This window comes from Anolis carolinensis, chromosome 3 (assembly GCF_035594765.1).
Source record: "Anolis carolinensis isolate JA03-04 chromosome 3, rAnoCar3.1.pri, whole genome shotgun sequence".
NCBI lineage: Eukaryota > Metazoa > Chordata > Lepidosauria > Squamata > Dactyloidae > Anolis > Anolis carolinensis.
Window position 1 is genome coordinate 232,766,199 of NC_085843.1, and position 12,422 is coordinate 232,778,620.

The following is a 12,422-nucleotide window of genomic DNA, read 5'->3' on the forward strand; positions in this document are numbered from 1 at the left end:
ATTCAGAGTATCCCTTATCTGACTGTATTGTCACTAGTTGGTTAATGGTGTTGAAATCCAAGGGACTGAAACAATTAATTTCATGTACTCCACTTTCACAGTTTATTCAGCATATTGACCTAACAGTATCAATCCAAAGAAGCATTATGTTCAGTCAGACTGTGGCTATTACATTTGGTACAACTTATACAAAGCCAACTAAGGCTTCAGTCTTAAAACACTCTGTTCATTTATGAGGCAGTGATGAGTGTCAGTAAAGCAGAAGTAAAAGGATATTTATTAGCCACTTCACTGTCCAGGGTACTTTCTCCTAAATTAACACCAGCAGATGAATACAGTGCAACTTGCAGCACACACAGGTGGATGTGAAAAAGACTGCACACATCTTCAGTTTTCCTGAATAATGTTTCCATATAAATAAAACAGGCAACAGAACCCCCATATGTATAAAATAAGAGTTGGCAGGATACCTTACTCTTAGTGAAACCAGAAGGCAAATATTTTCTCTACACAGGGTTGCCCTTAGCACTTTGTGATTTTCAGTCTGCTTGTTGTCTCAAAGACGTTTTTTCTTCTTTGTACTCCCTGAGATGGATATCAGATCTGCAAGTCCAGGGCAATCTCTGTCAGGAGGTGGTGAAATCGAGGCCATACAGTGCAGATGCCAAGCTGGCATAGAGATGAGTGGTGCTAAAGCGTAGACAATAAACAGGACTACTAACAGGAGATGACAAGAAGAAGCTCTGCAAAAAAATGACAAATTTGGGAGTCAAATCATTCAGCGGTTAGGGAAATGAGAAAATGGCATGTAGAACCCAACATTTCATTCAGTTCTTAAATCTACAATTATCATGGTAGCATTATCAAGATTAGTTCAAGATAGCATCAACAGCTATAGAGATGAGAGGCACAACACCATTAGCTCCTCATTTTTAACTATCAACTCCAATAACCTCCCACCTATCATGGTCAATAACAAGACAGTGGAAGCTGGACTACAAAACATCTGGAGTGCCAGGAGTTCCCTATCCTGATATTCACACATATATGAAACTGGGCCATGCCCAAGGCTTTCCTACCTATTGTGCCTACAGACAAGAAATCAAAACCTCCTTTGCTAGCACTCCAACAGTAAAATTTATTTTGAAGATTTTTTTAGCTCTAAAGGATAAGCAGGATGGTGATTATTAACATTTTCATCCTATCTTTACTGAAACTGTTGTAGCAACCATAGGTCTTTCTACATAAACTCTTATTTTAACATCAAGCTTAGATTTACAAAGCAGACTAGGTTTAACAACTTGTACAATACCACCACATCATAAGTGTCATAACAAAATGTGTGTTTGAGCTCCATCTCTATCCAAAGCCATGACTATTGATTTCTGTTTACAAAGAACTTCGTGCAGTTCACTTTTTAACATCTGAGAACATAAGCAGTGCTGCCTTACCTGCAAGCATCTAGTTTGCCGTTTATCCCAAAGACGGACCACACCATAATAAGAAGAGCCACTTGCAATCATGTGATTTCCATCACTCCTAATACAGTACAGGGCACTATCATGTGGCTCTTCCCATTTTTTGACACATTCCCTTTGTGGGGGGAAAAAAGTAGTGTTACAAGCCAAAGTTTTAAGGCATTCTTCAAAAACCCTTTTTATTAGTCTTTTAATGATATTGAAAAGTTACTCAACAAATTTAGCAACAAGAGGGTTTTTTTTTCAAGTGAGAAAGTAAACTCCAAGACATACCTTGTGCTTATCCTTAGATCCCAGTAGCGGATGTAAGTATCATACCCACAAGACAGCAATGTGGAAGGTGTTTCATATAAAACATCCAAGGCTCCAGCTCCCCGGTGGAAATCTGTTCCAAGGCAGGTGACTAGCTGCCCACTGAAAAGACAATAAAACAAGCTCTTTGATGTAATGTTGCCCAGCTGCAACATTAACCATACTGCTACTCATAGTTTCCCTCTGCTGTATTTCTCTTAGCTTCAACCATTTTCTGTACTCTGATAACAGTTTTGCTGTGTTTTGTGGGAGCAAATGTGTGGTTGGCATTGAAGTCTCAGAGTCCATTTCTTTTTTTACAAAGAATATCTTGGCAGTATGAGTTGCCTGACAGAATGGACGAGCTCAGTGAAGTGATTGACTCTTCTTTACCGAAAGTTTTAAAACAAAAGTTGGATAACCACCCTCTCAAGAATGCTCCTTTACCATAGCTGTGGATTCCTGCACTGGCAGTAGGTTGGACTCTTCCAACTCTTCATTGTGTTAGCCAAGTTTAGCCACGCACACACCCTTCCCACCATAGGCATGAGTGAAATAATAATCTGTAGAAGGCATGTGAACATATATGTATCTGCAGGGCACTAACATTAATGAGCTACAATTTGTCACTGCTTTCCTTGTTGCACAGGCACATCATGGGAAAAAATGTTTGGTACCATGTGAAGTGTTTTTCTTCGTTTCTGATTTTGTCCTGTTCTGAAAAATTGAAGAAGCAATGCTTCCACTGGAAAATATTTGTGGCCCAACATAGCTCCAAAACAAGTATGCAAAACTGTCTTCACAGATACCCCATCTCATGACCCTGGGTCAAGTTGTTGAACTTTCCAGAACCATCTCCCAAAATATATTAAAGAACAACAAAATGTTAATTACATAAATGAAACAAAATTACATAAATATATGTCTGTTAGCAATGTCCTAAATAGGTTGTCCTAGACAATATGGATATAGCAGCTGAACCCCTTACCAATTTCCTGCGTGCATCCAATTCCCCAGTTAGTTTATGGGGGGACAACACTATTTCACTTTACTCTATCACAGTTTGCCTTCTCCTACTAACAACAATCTCAGCGAGAATTTAGGATAAATGGGAGCCAGTAGAGATGCCCATGTATAGGAAAAGACTTTATTATATACACATGTGCTAGTAGGTTCAACTCCTGCGACCACTGCAACCCAGGATGTGTCAGAAAGGTTCTACACGTCTTGCATTGGGAATACATGTGTGGAACAAGAGTGTAACTCTGTGAAAGAAAATAAGAATGAGGACGAAATGAGCATGAAAACTAAATAGATCTAAGGAATAAGAGTCTAAAAAAACCACAACAGCCAGGTCCTGGTCCTTCATTACAAGTACAAGGTTTGTCTAGCACAGGGCTCTCTGATTAATTAATACACACTCCTAATTGAGGGTCAACATACCCCATCTGTCCTCCCCCCGCATCTCCCTTACAAGAGAAAGCCAGGCTGCCACAGTTCTCACTACCACTCAGACAACAGCAGCCAATGAAGCCCATTCAGCCACTAAAGACCCACATGTTCCCAGCCCTTCTCCTCCTCCCTAACGGTCTAATCAAAACTGGACACAAAGCACTGAACGCCTGCTTTTCAGACTATTGCACTGGCTTTCGCTTCATGGGACAATGCCGCCTCCACTCCCTAAAGCAACTTGCACCTCCCCTGCCTTCCAGTTATTTTGTTACTTTCTGCTCCTTGATCCCATATCAGTCTTTCTGGGGCACCCGAGCCAGAGGCCTTAATTCCATCTGTAATCTGGGCTAAAACCCCATGGGGGTGGGGGGGATAAAGACCACACAATAGGCAAAATAGAGTCCCAGGAGATGTTCAAACAAGTAAACACCGTTGGGTCGGGGGAGCAAAATTGCTGAGAAAGCAGATTAGCACCAGCAGCACTGGTGTCCCCCAGAACAGAAGGTGAGCCCTGCCCTGTTCTCTAGAGCCAACACGCTTCCATGATCACAGCACCGGCGGCATGCTGGGGCCGGCACATCTCCCCCAGTCACTCTCCAAAGAGCAGATTACGGAGAATAACAATTTCTTTGTGGCTGTGTAATTCCCTCCGTGACCGTGACTGTGGGCCACTCCATCGGGCTGCGATGCCAGGGCCTTAGCAACCATTTAACAGGACCAGTCGGCCCTAGCAATGCTCCCCCCAAGGCAAACCTCTCGGAGAAGCTTTAACATCAAGTGCAGGAATTAATCCTCATCCCTCCCCCTGCCCCCAAAACCTGAATCCAGGGGTGCTGCGTTATTGCACTTACATTGTGTTTCTCAAAGGAGGAATTGCTGGACAAGCTCTTAAAACATTAACCCTTGAAAGGAAGGAATGTATCAGGAGGGGAGGATATCTACAGGATCAGAGCAGGAATTAGAGGCTAAACTCTTATCATCTAGGGAGCATAGGACTCTTATTTGGGAAAACAAAAATATTAGGTCCTTTAAAATGCAGCAGGTTAGATAAGGCACTGGAAGCAAAAAAAAAAAAAGGCCACAGGTACTGTGCTTAGTATATCTGTCCTAGTCTGAGTACACACAGTGCTTTCTGTCTTAGCAATGATGTGGACGGATGTGACTCTCCAGAGATTTGGATTTGGACTTCCAAAGATGGAAACTCCCCTGATTTTACCATATTTCCTAATTTAGTCCTTAAAGAGCTGAAATCTCAGGTATCTGCTTCTTTAAAAAGTTTTTTATTTAAAATAAGTCAATACATGCACAATACATTTGTAATATATTAGACATCTAATATCCATAAGATAATATCATTTTATCTACTATTAATTTCATTCTTATCTATTTTCCCAAGATCTTTTTTAAATCAAAAGGAAGAACAATGAAAAATGGATTTTTAGGGCTTTGGAGATCAAGTTCTAGATCCCTAGATACCATATCCTGATCTAAGAAGCTACCAGATTAAGCATTGCATGGTGTTTGGATGGAGACCACTGAGGAATAACTCGTGCTCTAGGCTATCTTTTGGAAGAAGAAACCACTTGAAGGAGCGCATGTACATACACACATCCCCAGTTAGCATAGAGTACATCTGTAAAAGTAATGATGTTTGACATAATTTTATCTGCCATAGCTCAATGCTTTGGAATCTTGTAAACTGTAGTTATCAGGTCTTTAGCCTTTGCTGCCGAAGGGTGCTGGTGCCTCAGCAAATTACAACTCCCAAGATTCCATGGCATTGAGCCTTGGCAGTTAAAGTGGTATTAATCTGCATTAGTTCTATGCTGTGGATAGTCTATGTTCATTGATGCTGCTAGAATACCACAGGTTTTCCACCCATTCTATTCAAGTAAGAAACTTAAGCAGTCAGGGAGCAAAGGTATTTAGGTAAAAATAGATTGAAACAATGCAGATATATGGGATACAGTGTAATCCTACCTAGTCTCAGTTATTCATGGAATATGACACAAATAGTATGAAGGAGAGGAAGCAAGGAGCACTATAGTTATAATAAATAAGGGATTCAGCAATGACTGTAATACCGAAGGGAATGGGATAAAACAGACTACTGAATGTGTTGATGGATGCTGAATAGCATCACTCCTAAAATAAATTCTTATTCAAGTGAGATCTTCTAATATTGATGTAATTTTCAACTTGCAAATGAAATGTTTTTTCCCTCATATGTAGAGATGTAGTGTAGAGGCCACTTCTGATATATATAGGGGATTGGGGAGGGGGGGGGGGGAAGAGAGAAAGATTTGTAAAAATTGAAACAACTAGAGCAATGGACAGTAGTTGGGACCCTAGTAGGCTAAGAGAGCTACAGCCAATATGGTAGATCAGCAAGGATTTGTAACACCAAATTATTTAACAACTGTAGTGTTGATTATTTGTCAAAATCTAACATCATTAATACGTATTTCTTCTCTGCCACAGATTCACAATATAATCTTTTAAGAAGTCACTCTAAGACTTCACATGTTATTCCAAGAATAAAATAATAATGTGCTAACACTCTGAAAATAGTGAGTGAAGGATTAATATTACCACCATTTCCAAGAAATGACTGGCCAACAAATACTGGTGGGACTGCTTAGATACATACAAACAAGGTGGAGGAAGGCTAAGGAAATCGCGTTTCCCAGTCCTCAATCAATCAATCAAGAAAAGTTTTGGAAATTATTAATTAATTGGTTGGAGAAGATTCTGCAGTGCTTCTGTTACCTTCTAACAAAAGTGTACCCCAGAAATAGCCCATTAGGGCATTATGTAAAGTCATTTCAATTTCTGATATCAAATTACTTCGCCAATTATTTACTAGATTCCCATTAGCAGGGAGACCTGAGATAATACAAATAAGCTCTAATTCTGTCACTTACTCAATAGGGGTTTGCCACTTTACCCTGACATAAGATCTTTGCCACTTACAACTGCTACATTTACTTGCTCACTCACTCATTGTCTCTTATGTCTGAGATATAAGTCCTCCATTGCACCTCACTTACTTTCTAGACTGGGAAAAAATCAAAATGTGCTGGCAGATTGAGACTACTCAAACTCCTTTGCTTTGACTTGACCTTGAACCCTCCCATTAATGTATAGAATTATTTTAGAAGTGATAATTGTATCATATAAGAAAAAAAATCCTCTGAAATACAATTACTGCGTACTATATATGCATTCACTTTCATATGCTCTTTATCAGCTGTATGATGAAACAGTCCACAATGTTCAGTAGGTCTATACGCATATTGATAGAGATCATTTTTTTAAAAAAAAAACCCATGCTAACATATAGTATCACCAGAAGCAAAAGAAACCTGTAGCCATGTTGCAGTCCCATCTACAGAACAGATGGAATTTTGGATTTAGAGACAAATGGGATAATCACAAAATGAAGCCTGTTGAGGAAGGGGTAATCAAAATCTCAGGAAAAGTATACACATTAAATTATGGGAAATGGGAAGTAACAAATAAAGTTGTTTGATGTTTCATTGCTCTAGTAGTTGTAAATACTATTTACTAAATAGTAGAAGTAGAGTAGCATTAGCAACAGTAATGAGGTGCCCTCCAGTCACATCTGACTTGTGATGAGCCCATCAAAGGGTCTTCTTGGTAAAACCTATTCAGAGAAGGTTTGCCATTAGCTCCTTGTAATTCTGAGAGAGTGTGATTTGCCTAAGATCGTTTTCCACAACTGAGTAGGAATTTGAATTATGGTCTCCCAAAGTCCATCCAATGTACAAAACACTAGTCCACGCTGATGCAGTTGAGATATTCCAGGGTTAAAAACCTGAGATGTAGGAGACAGTCCAGACATTCGCGCCGCTAGCTTACTTATAAAAATATCTACTATGTGTGAATGTGTCTATTCATTACTATTCATGAGAGCAGACCATTCATGTAAGCAGTCATTTCCACAATACAATATTTGCATGGATTCATACAATTCCCTCATTCTACTGCCACACCTTTTTCATCTATGACAATGTAATATGAAAGTCTAATTTGGTTTACTATCACAATCTAACTTGGAGTCTGGAAGTGAAGAAATCTGGGATTCACACAATTACACACCCTTCGCTGGACAGCTTTTCTGTTCATTAAACTTGAAAAAGCTATTTGAACACTAAACAATATTGCCTTCTTCAACTAAAAAAAAGATTCCTATATCTCTTGCTCTTACAGTTGCTTCTTCCAAGCAGTACAGTCTTCTATGCTGAAGGCTTCTTTCCTAACAGTTTGAATGCTAAACTCACATAGTCATTTTGGAAAAGAGATATCGTCTTCTACTCTGCCAAACACTATGAAATAGAATATCAGATCTAAACTTTGCTCACTATATTGGGAAATCAATGGCATAGTGAAAATTAAAAAACTGAAGAGATTCAAAATGTCCTTCAATACAAACAGGGGCAAAATGTCCTTCAATACATGCATCTGACATGAAATCACATGAAAAATATATTCTGCTAGCCCTCCTGAAAGGATGAAGCTGAATAGAAAAATGGTGGAGTGATTGTTCTTTCCCTTCACAGATGGGCAACATTCAGCATGACTTAGAGAAATAAGTGGCAAGGTATGCTTTGTGAGACAAGTGAGCATTCATAAAAAATTACAGACATTTTGGAGATGTATCACTTGCAAACATTTTGAGGGTCACTGGGAAGAGGGATTATTAGACCTGCATTTTTCCCTTCATTTCCTTACCTTTTGACTGCCAAAACAGTCATAGCTTCTGAGCACAGTAAAACATATATGTTACTGGTCCATTCTTCGCTTTCTCTCCACTTGTTAATCAATTCCTATCTCTCTTTCCTTCCAAAAAGTTTGATATTTTAAAAGAATTTTTGAGACATACAAACCTGACAAGGAAATCAACTTCAATGCAGTTCTTCCATGTTAAGAGTTTCATTTGGGAAAGCTGCTGGCTCTGAACTCCATCTTTCTAAGCTGATCCTGCTTGAAAATCACACATGCTTCTATTTTATCATGTGAATAAACATTACAACGAATGTGCTCAAGATTTGGGAAATATATGCCACCCAAACAGGATCATCTACACTGGCTGGAAAAAAAAACATGTTCTAACATGTACTCAGCCCTACTGAAGAAGTTAGTATTTACACCACACTGATGATTCATACTCACTCAATTAGAGACATACAATTGCTAAAATGAGCTTTACAAAAAGTAGATCTTGGGCTTTTGGGTGATGAACACTGTGACAACAGCATACCAATAGTGTATAGCAGTGAATCTTAAACTGTGGGTCCCAACCTCAAATGGGGTCACTGTAACTAAAAACAGGGCTCAAGAAAGAAAAAGTCAACAATAAAAGATTTCTGAACAAATTTGTTAACAACAACATACGATGTTTACAGTAGACTCTGCAGAAAAGCTTCAGCTATACTTTATAAAAAGAAAAATCAGCCTGTTTAGTATGTACCAGTACATACTATAAATACTAAAACAGGGAAAAGTTATAATACAAACACTGAGGAATAGATGGAAGTCAACCCCTCCCCCACCCTTTGTTTTGTTTTGTATTGTTTTTTCTTGATTTTTCCCCCTTTTATTTCTAATATACTCTATCTTTCTTATTTTTCTTCAACCACATTGTTCACCCACTTTCCATGTTGATATTTTTTTTAACTTACTGTTAATAAAATCAATTAAAAAAATTTTAATCAGCCTGTTTAGCAAGCTTTTCAAATGCTGATTTTAATAGATTATGGCAACTAGACTGATTGATAACTGGCAAATAGAAGGAGAAAAGTGGAGGTAGTGACAGACTGTATTTCTAGGCGTGAAGATTACTGCAGATGCAGACTGCAGCCAGGAAATCAGAAGACGTTTACTTCTTGGGAGAGAGCAATGACCAACCTCAATAAAATAGTGAAGAGTAGAGACATCACACTGGCAACAAAGGTCCACATAGTTCAAGCAATGAAGAAGGCTGAGTGAAGGAAGATAAAAGCTTTTGAACTGTGGTGTTGGAGGAAAATTCTGAGAGTGCCTTAGACCGCAAGAAGATCTAACCAGTCCATACTCCAGGAAATAATGCCTGACTGCTCACTGGAGGGAAGGATATTAGAGGCAAAGATGAAGTACTTTGGCCACATAATGAGAAGACAGGAAAGCTTGGAGAAGATAATGATGCTGGGGAAAATGGAAGGAAAAAGGAAGAGGGGCCAACCAAGGGCAGAAAGGGGTTGGAAGTGCAAAAAGTTTAAGAAGCCATGGTCTACAGTATAGGAGCCACAACTTAAAAACTGATCCAGCCGCAATTTTAATAACAGTACCAATTTATCTGCTGCTTGATTTGAACCAGAATTAAACCCACAGTGCCTTTTAAAAGACAGTTAAGAATACAAAAAGTGATGCTCAATATTGTTATTTTTTAAATAAAGCTGATTCTCAAAATACCATCAAAAACTGATGTGCCATACGGAACTGCATTCTGGCTGCATGGCACCAATTCTTAGGCTTAAAGTAATGCACCTGTCTTGACACGTGCTGACATGGAGAGGTAAGCAAGTCACAGTTTATTTTATTTAAAGTGATCTAATACATGACTGGAATACAGTATGTTACAACAACAGTAAATCAGAATTTGTAAGCAGTCTATTGCTTTGATGAACTCACAGTGTAGAGTGTATCTGTAAAGAATCAACAAGTATTCCTAGGCTATTTGTAAATCAACTAGAATGAAAAGCCCTCTGGGGTCCAACAATAATTAGACTGCCTTTTTCTTCTTCCCAAAGTTAGTTTCGGACCACACTTTGCTTATAGTGCTGCTCCTTGTGCCAGCTGGGACTATGTATGCTTTTGGCTTCTGCAGGGGTGGCAATGATAGCAGCGGTGGTGGTGGGGATGGGAGAAAGCTGGCCCTTCTTTTCTTCTGGTGACTCTGAATTAGCCCACACACACTTTAAAGGGCCCAATAAAGAGATACAATTTCTTTACCTTTCCTGGAGCTGGGACCCTGAACGGTTTTTGTTACCCGGGTTGTCGTAAGGTTAAGTTCAGAGGATAAACTGACATGCTAGCTATGGGAAAAAGGCAGTTTCCTCAAATAAATCCACAACAGTGCAAAAGAGACCCCTCTGGGTCTTTTATTTGGGAAAACAAACAGAAATGGCACCAAGCCCTTCTGTTTTACGGGCCAATTTAACTATCAAACCAACTCTCCCTCCCAAAGGCAAGGAGGGGAGAGAGACACGGCAATATGACAATGGCACGAAACATTCGGAGGAGAAAGGACAAAGCAAGCTGTCTGTCTCCTTGTCTTTCTTGTTCAGGGCTCTTTTTCTTAGCACACGTGTGTTCTTGTAAAAACGATTAGATTGCAATTTGTATAACATGGTGACCCCCAAATTCAGACGTTTAACCCCTTTTCTCTGCAAAGAATGTGAAGAATGTCTTGAAGGTGGGAGACATTTGCTAGAATTGGGGGGGCAGTAAGGCAAACCGGCAGGGAGTTGTGTGGGAATAAGCCACTGTATAGCTGCTTTTTGAACAGACAGCACTTTGGAGGTCTCCTTCGGCCATCAGACAAAAAAAAATACGGAGGGAGGAACAAAGAAAAAGAAAAATGGAGATTCCAAATCAAAACAAAGCCATCTGTTTAAATGAGCTAGCCCAAATGAAGGGAGGGGGCCTTGTGTATTTGTGCATGTGCAAGTCCATCCCCAAACTTAGGTAGTCTTATTCTTCATATTCTCTTTAGATTCTTTTGCTACCTAGAGGAAAATAAATAAAAATGCCTTGTATACCTCATGAGCATGAAACTGATCAGAACGAGAGTGCTTTCATTCACTCATAATTAGAATTTTTTGGGGGGTGCTACAGAAACCCTGTGTGAATATATGAAGTTGAGCAAAACAGATCAGAAATCATGAGTTCAAACTAAACATGCATGCTACTTATGTATCTCTAGAAGACCATGTCCCAAGAGCTACTGATAAGTAAATCTCAGGAGCTATTAGAGCACATTGAAACAGTGGTTCTTACAATGGAAATCAATAAAACCTACCTGCAAATAAAGGGAATTGAAAGTTATATATAAATTGCACACTACAAATCCAGCACCCGAAACCTCAGGGCATAGTCATCTTTATCATCATCACCCTCTCCATTACTATTTTTTTTCAACTTTTGCACCATTTACCATATTTTAAACTATATTTCAAAGTCATGGCTTTGCAAATCCATGCACTTCTAACAAGGATTAAAATAACTGATCTATTACTACAACTAAAACATTCCTCTATTTACTAATTTAAAAAGTAGATTTAAAATCATAAATGAAAGTGCATTTCATGTTGGTGATGTTTATCTGAGCCATGTATATTCTCATCTCTGAGCCATCTATAATACATTGCAGATAATATCAAACTCTATATTTTGGCTATACAGACAGTCCCTGAGTTACAAATATCACTTACAAATGACTCACTTAAGAACGGTGGTGAGACAACAAGAAGTGACAGAAATCTATCTTTATGGAAAAAATGCACTCCTGAAAGAGTTACCATGGGGAAAAGGTATATCCACAGAAACTTTATCACCAATCCACAACAAGACAATTTTTTCAAAATCCAATTATCACAGAGATAGAAAGTGAGGTGAAATCTTCTTAATAGAGACACAGATAGCAAAACAAACACCACAGGGGTGTTCACCCTTTCCTATGCTATTTAAAACTAACATATATATTCAGCTGGAGTCACACTTAAAAAAATGTACCTGTTCCGACTTACAAACAAATTAAACTTAAGAATAAACCTACCGGACCGATCTTGTTGTAGCCTGGGAACTGCCTGTACTTGGGCCAAAAGCATACCAAAGAATAGTACTGAGAGAGGCCCACATACACTTCAGCTGGGGGAGGGCGGATATTTTTTGGAGCATGGGGATATGAAAATGGTTATTGAGTCAACAAATAAGGAGGATGCACTATCAAAACAATTTCTATCTGCTGGCTTCCAAAAGGACAAAGACAGGAGAGTACATAAAAAAAGTTAAAATTAGTAATGGAGTCATGCATTTCCGTCCCCAACGAATTTTACGAACAGTATATGTGCAAAAATGGTTAATGGTTATTTATCTAAAAAATTTAAATACTTCTTTTCCACATGGTCAAAACATTCT

General features: G+C 38.8%; 1 protein-coding gene across 1 annotated transcript in view; it reads right to left on the minus strand.

The window, feature by feature from the left end:
- Positions 1 to 78: 78 nt before the first annotated feature.
- The window catches only part of fbxw4 (F-box and WD repeat domain containing 4), a 73,141-nt gene continuing 60,797 nt past the window's right edge, over positions 79 to 12,422 (minus strand). The window contains exons 7-9 of the mRNA XM_003224236.4: positions 1,752 to 1,892; positions 1,452 to 1,593; positions 79 to 743 (exon numbers count right to left, since the gene is read on the minus strand). Of these exons, the coding sequence (XP_003224284.2) occupies positions 627 to 743; positions 1,452 to 1,593; positions 1,752 to 1,892 (400 nt within the window). The 3' untranslated portion in view covers positions 79 to 626. The remainder of the gene's footprint in view (positions 744 to 1,451; positions 1,594 to 1,751; positions 1,893 to 12,422) is intronic.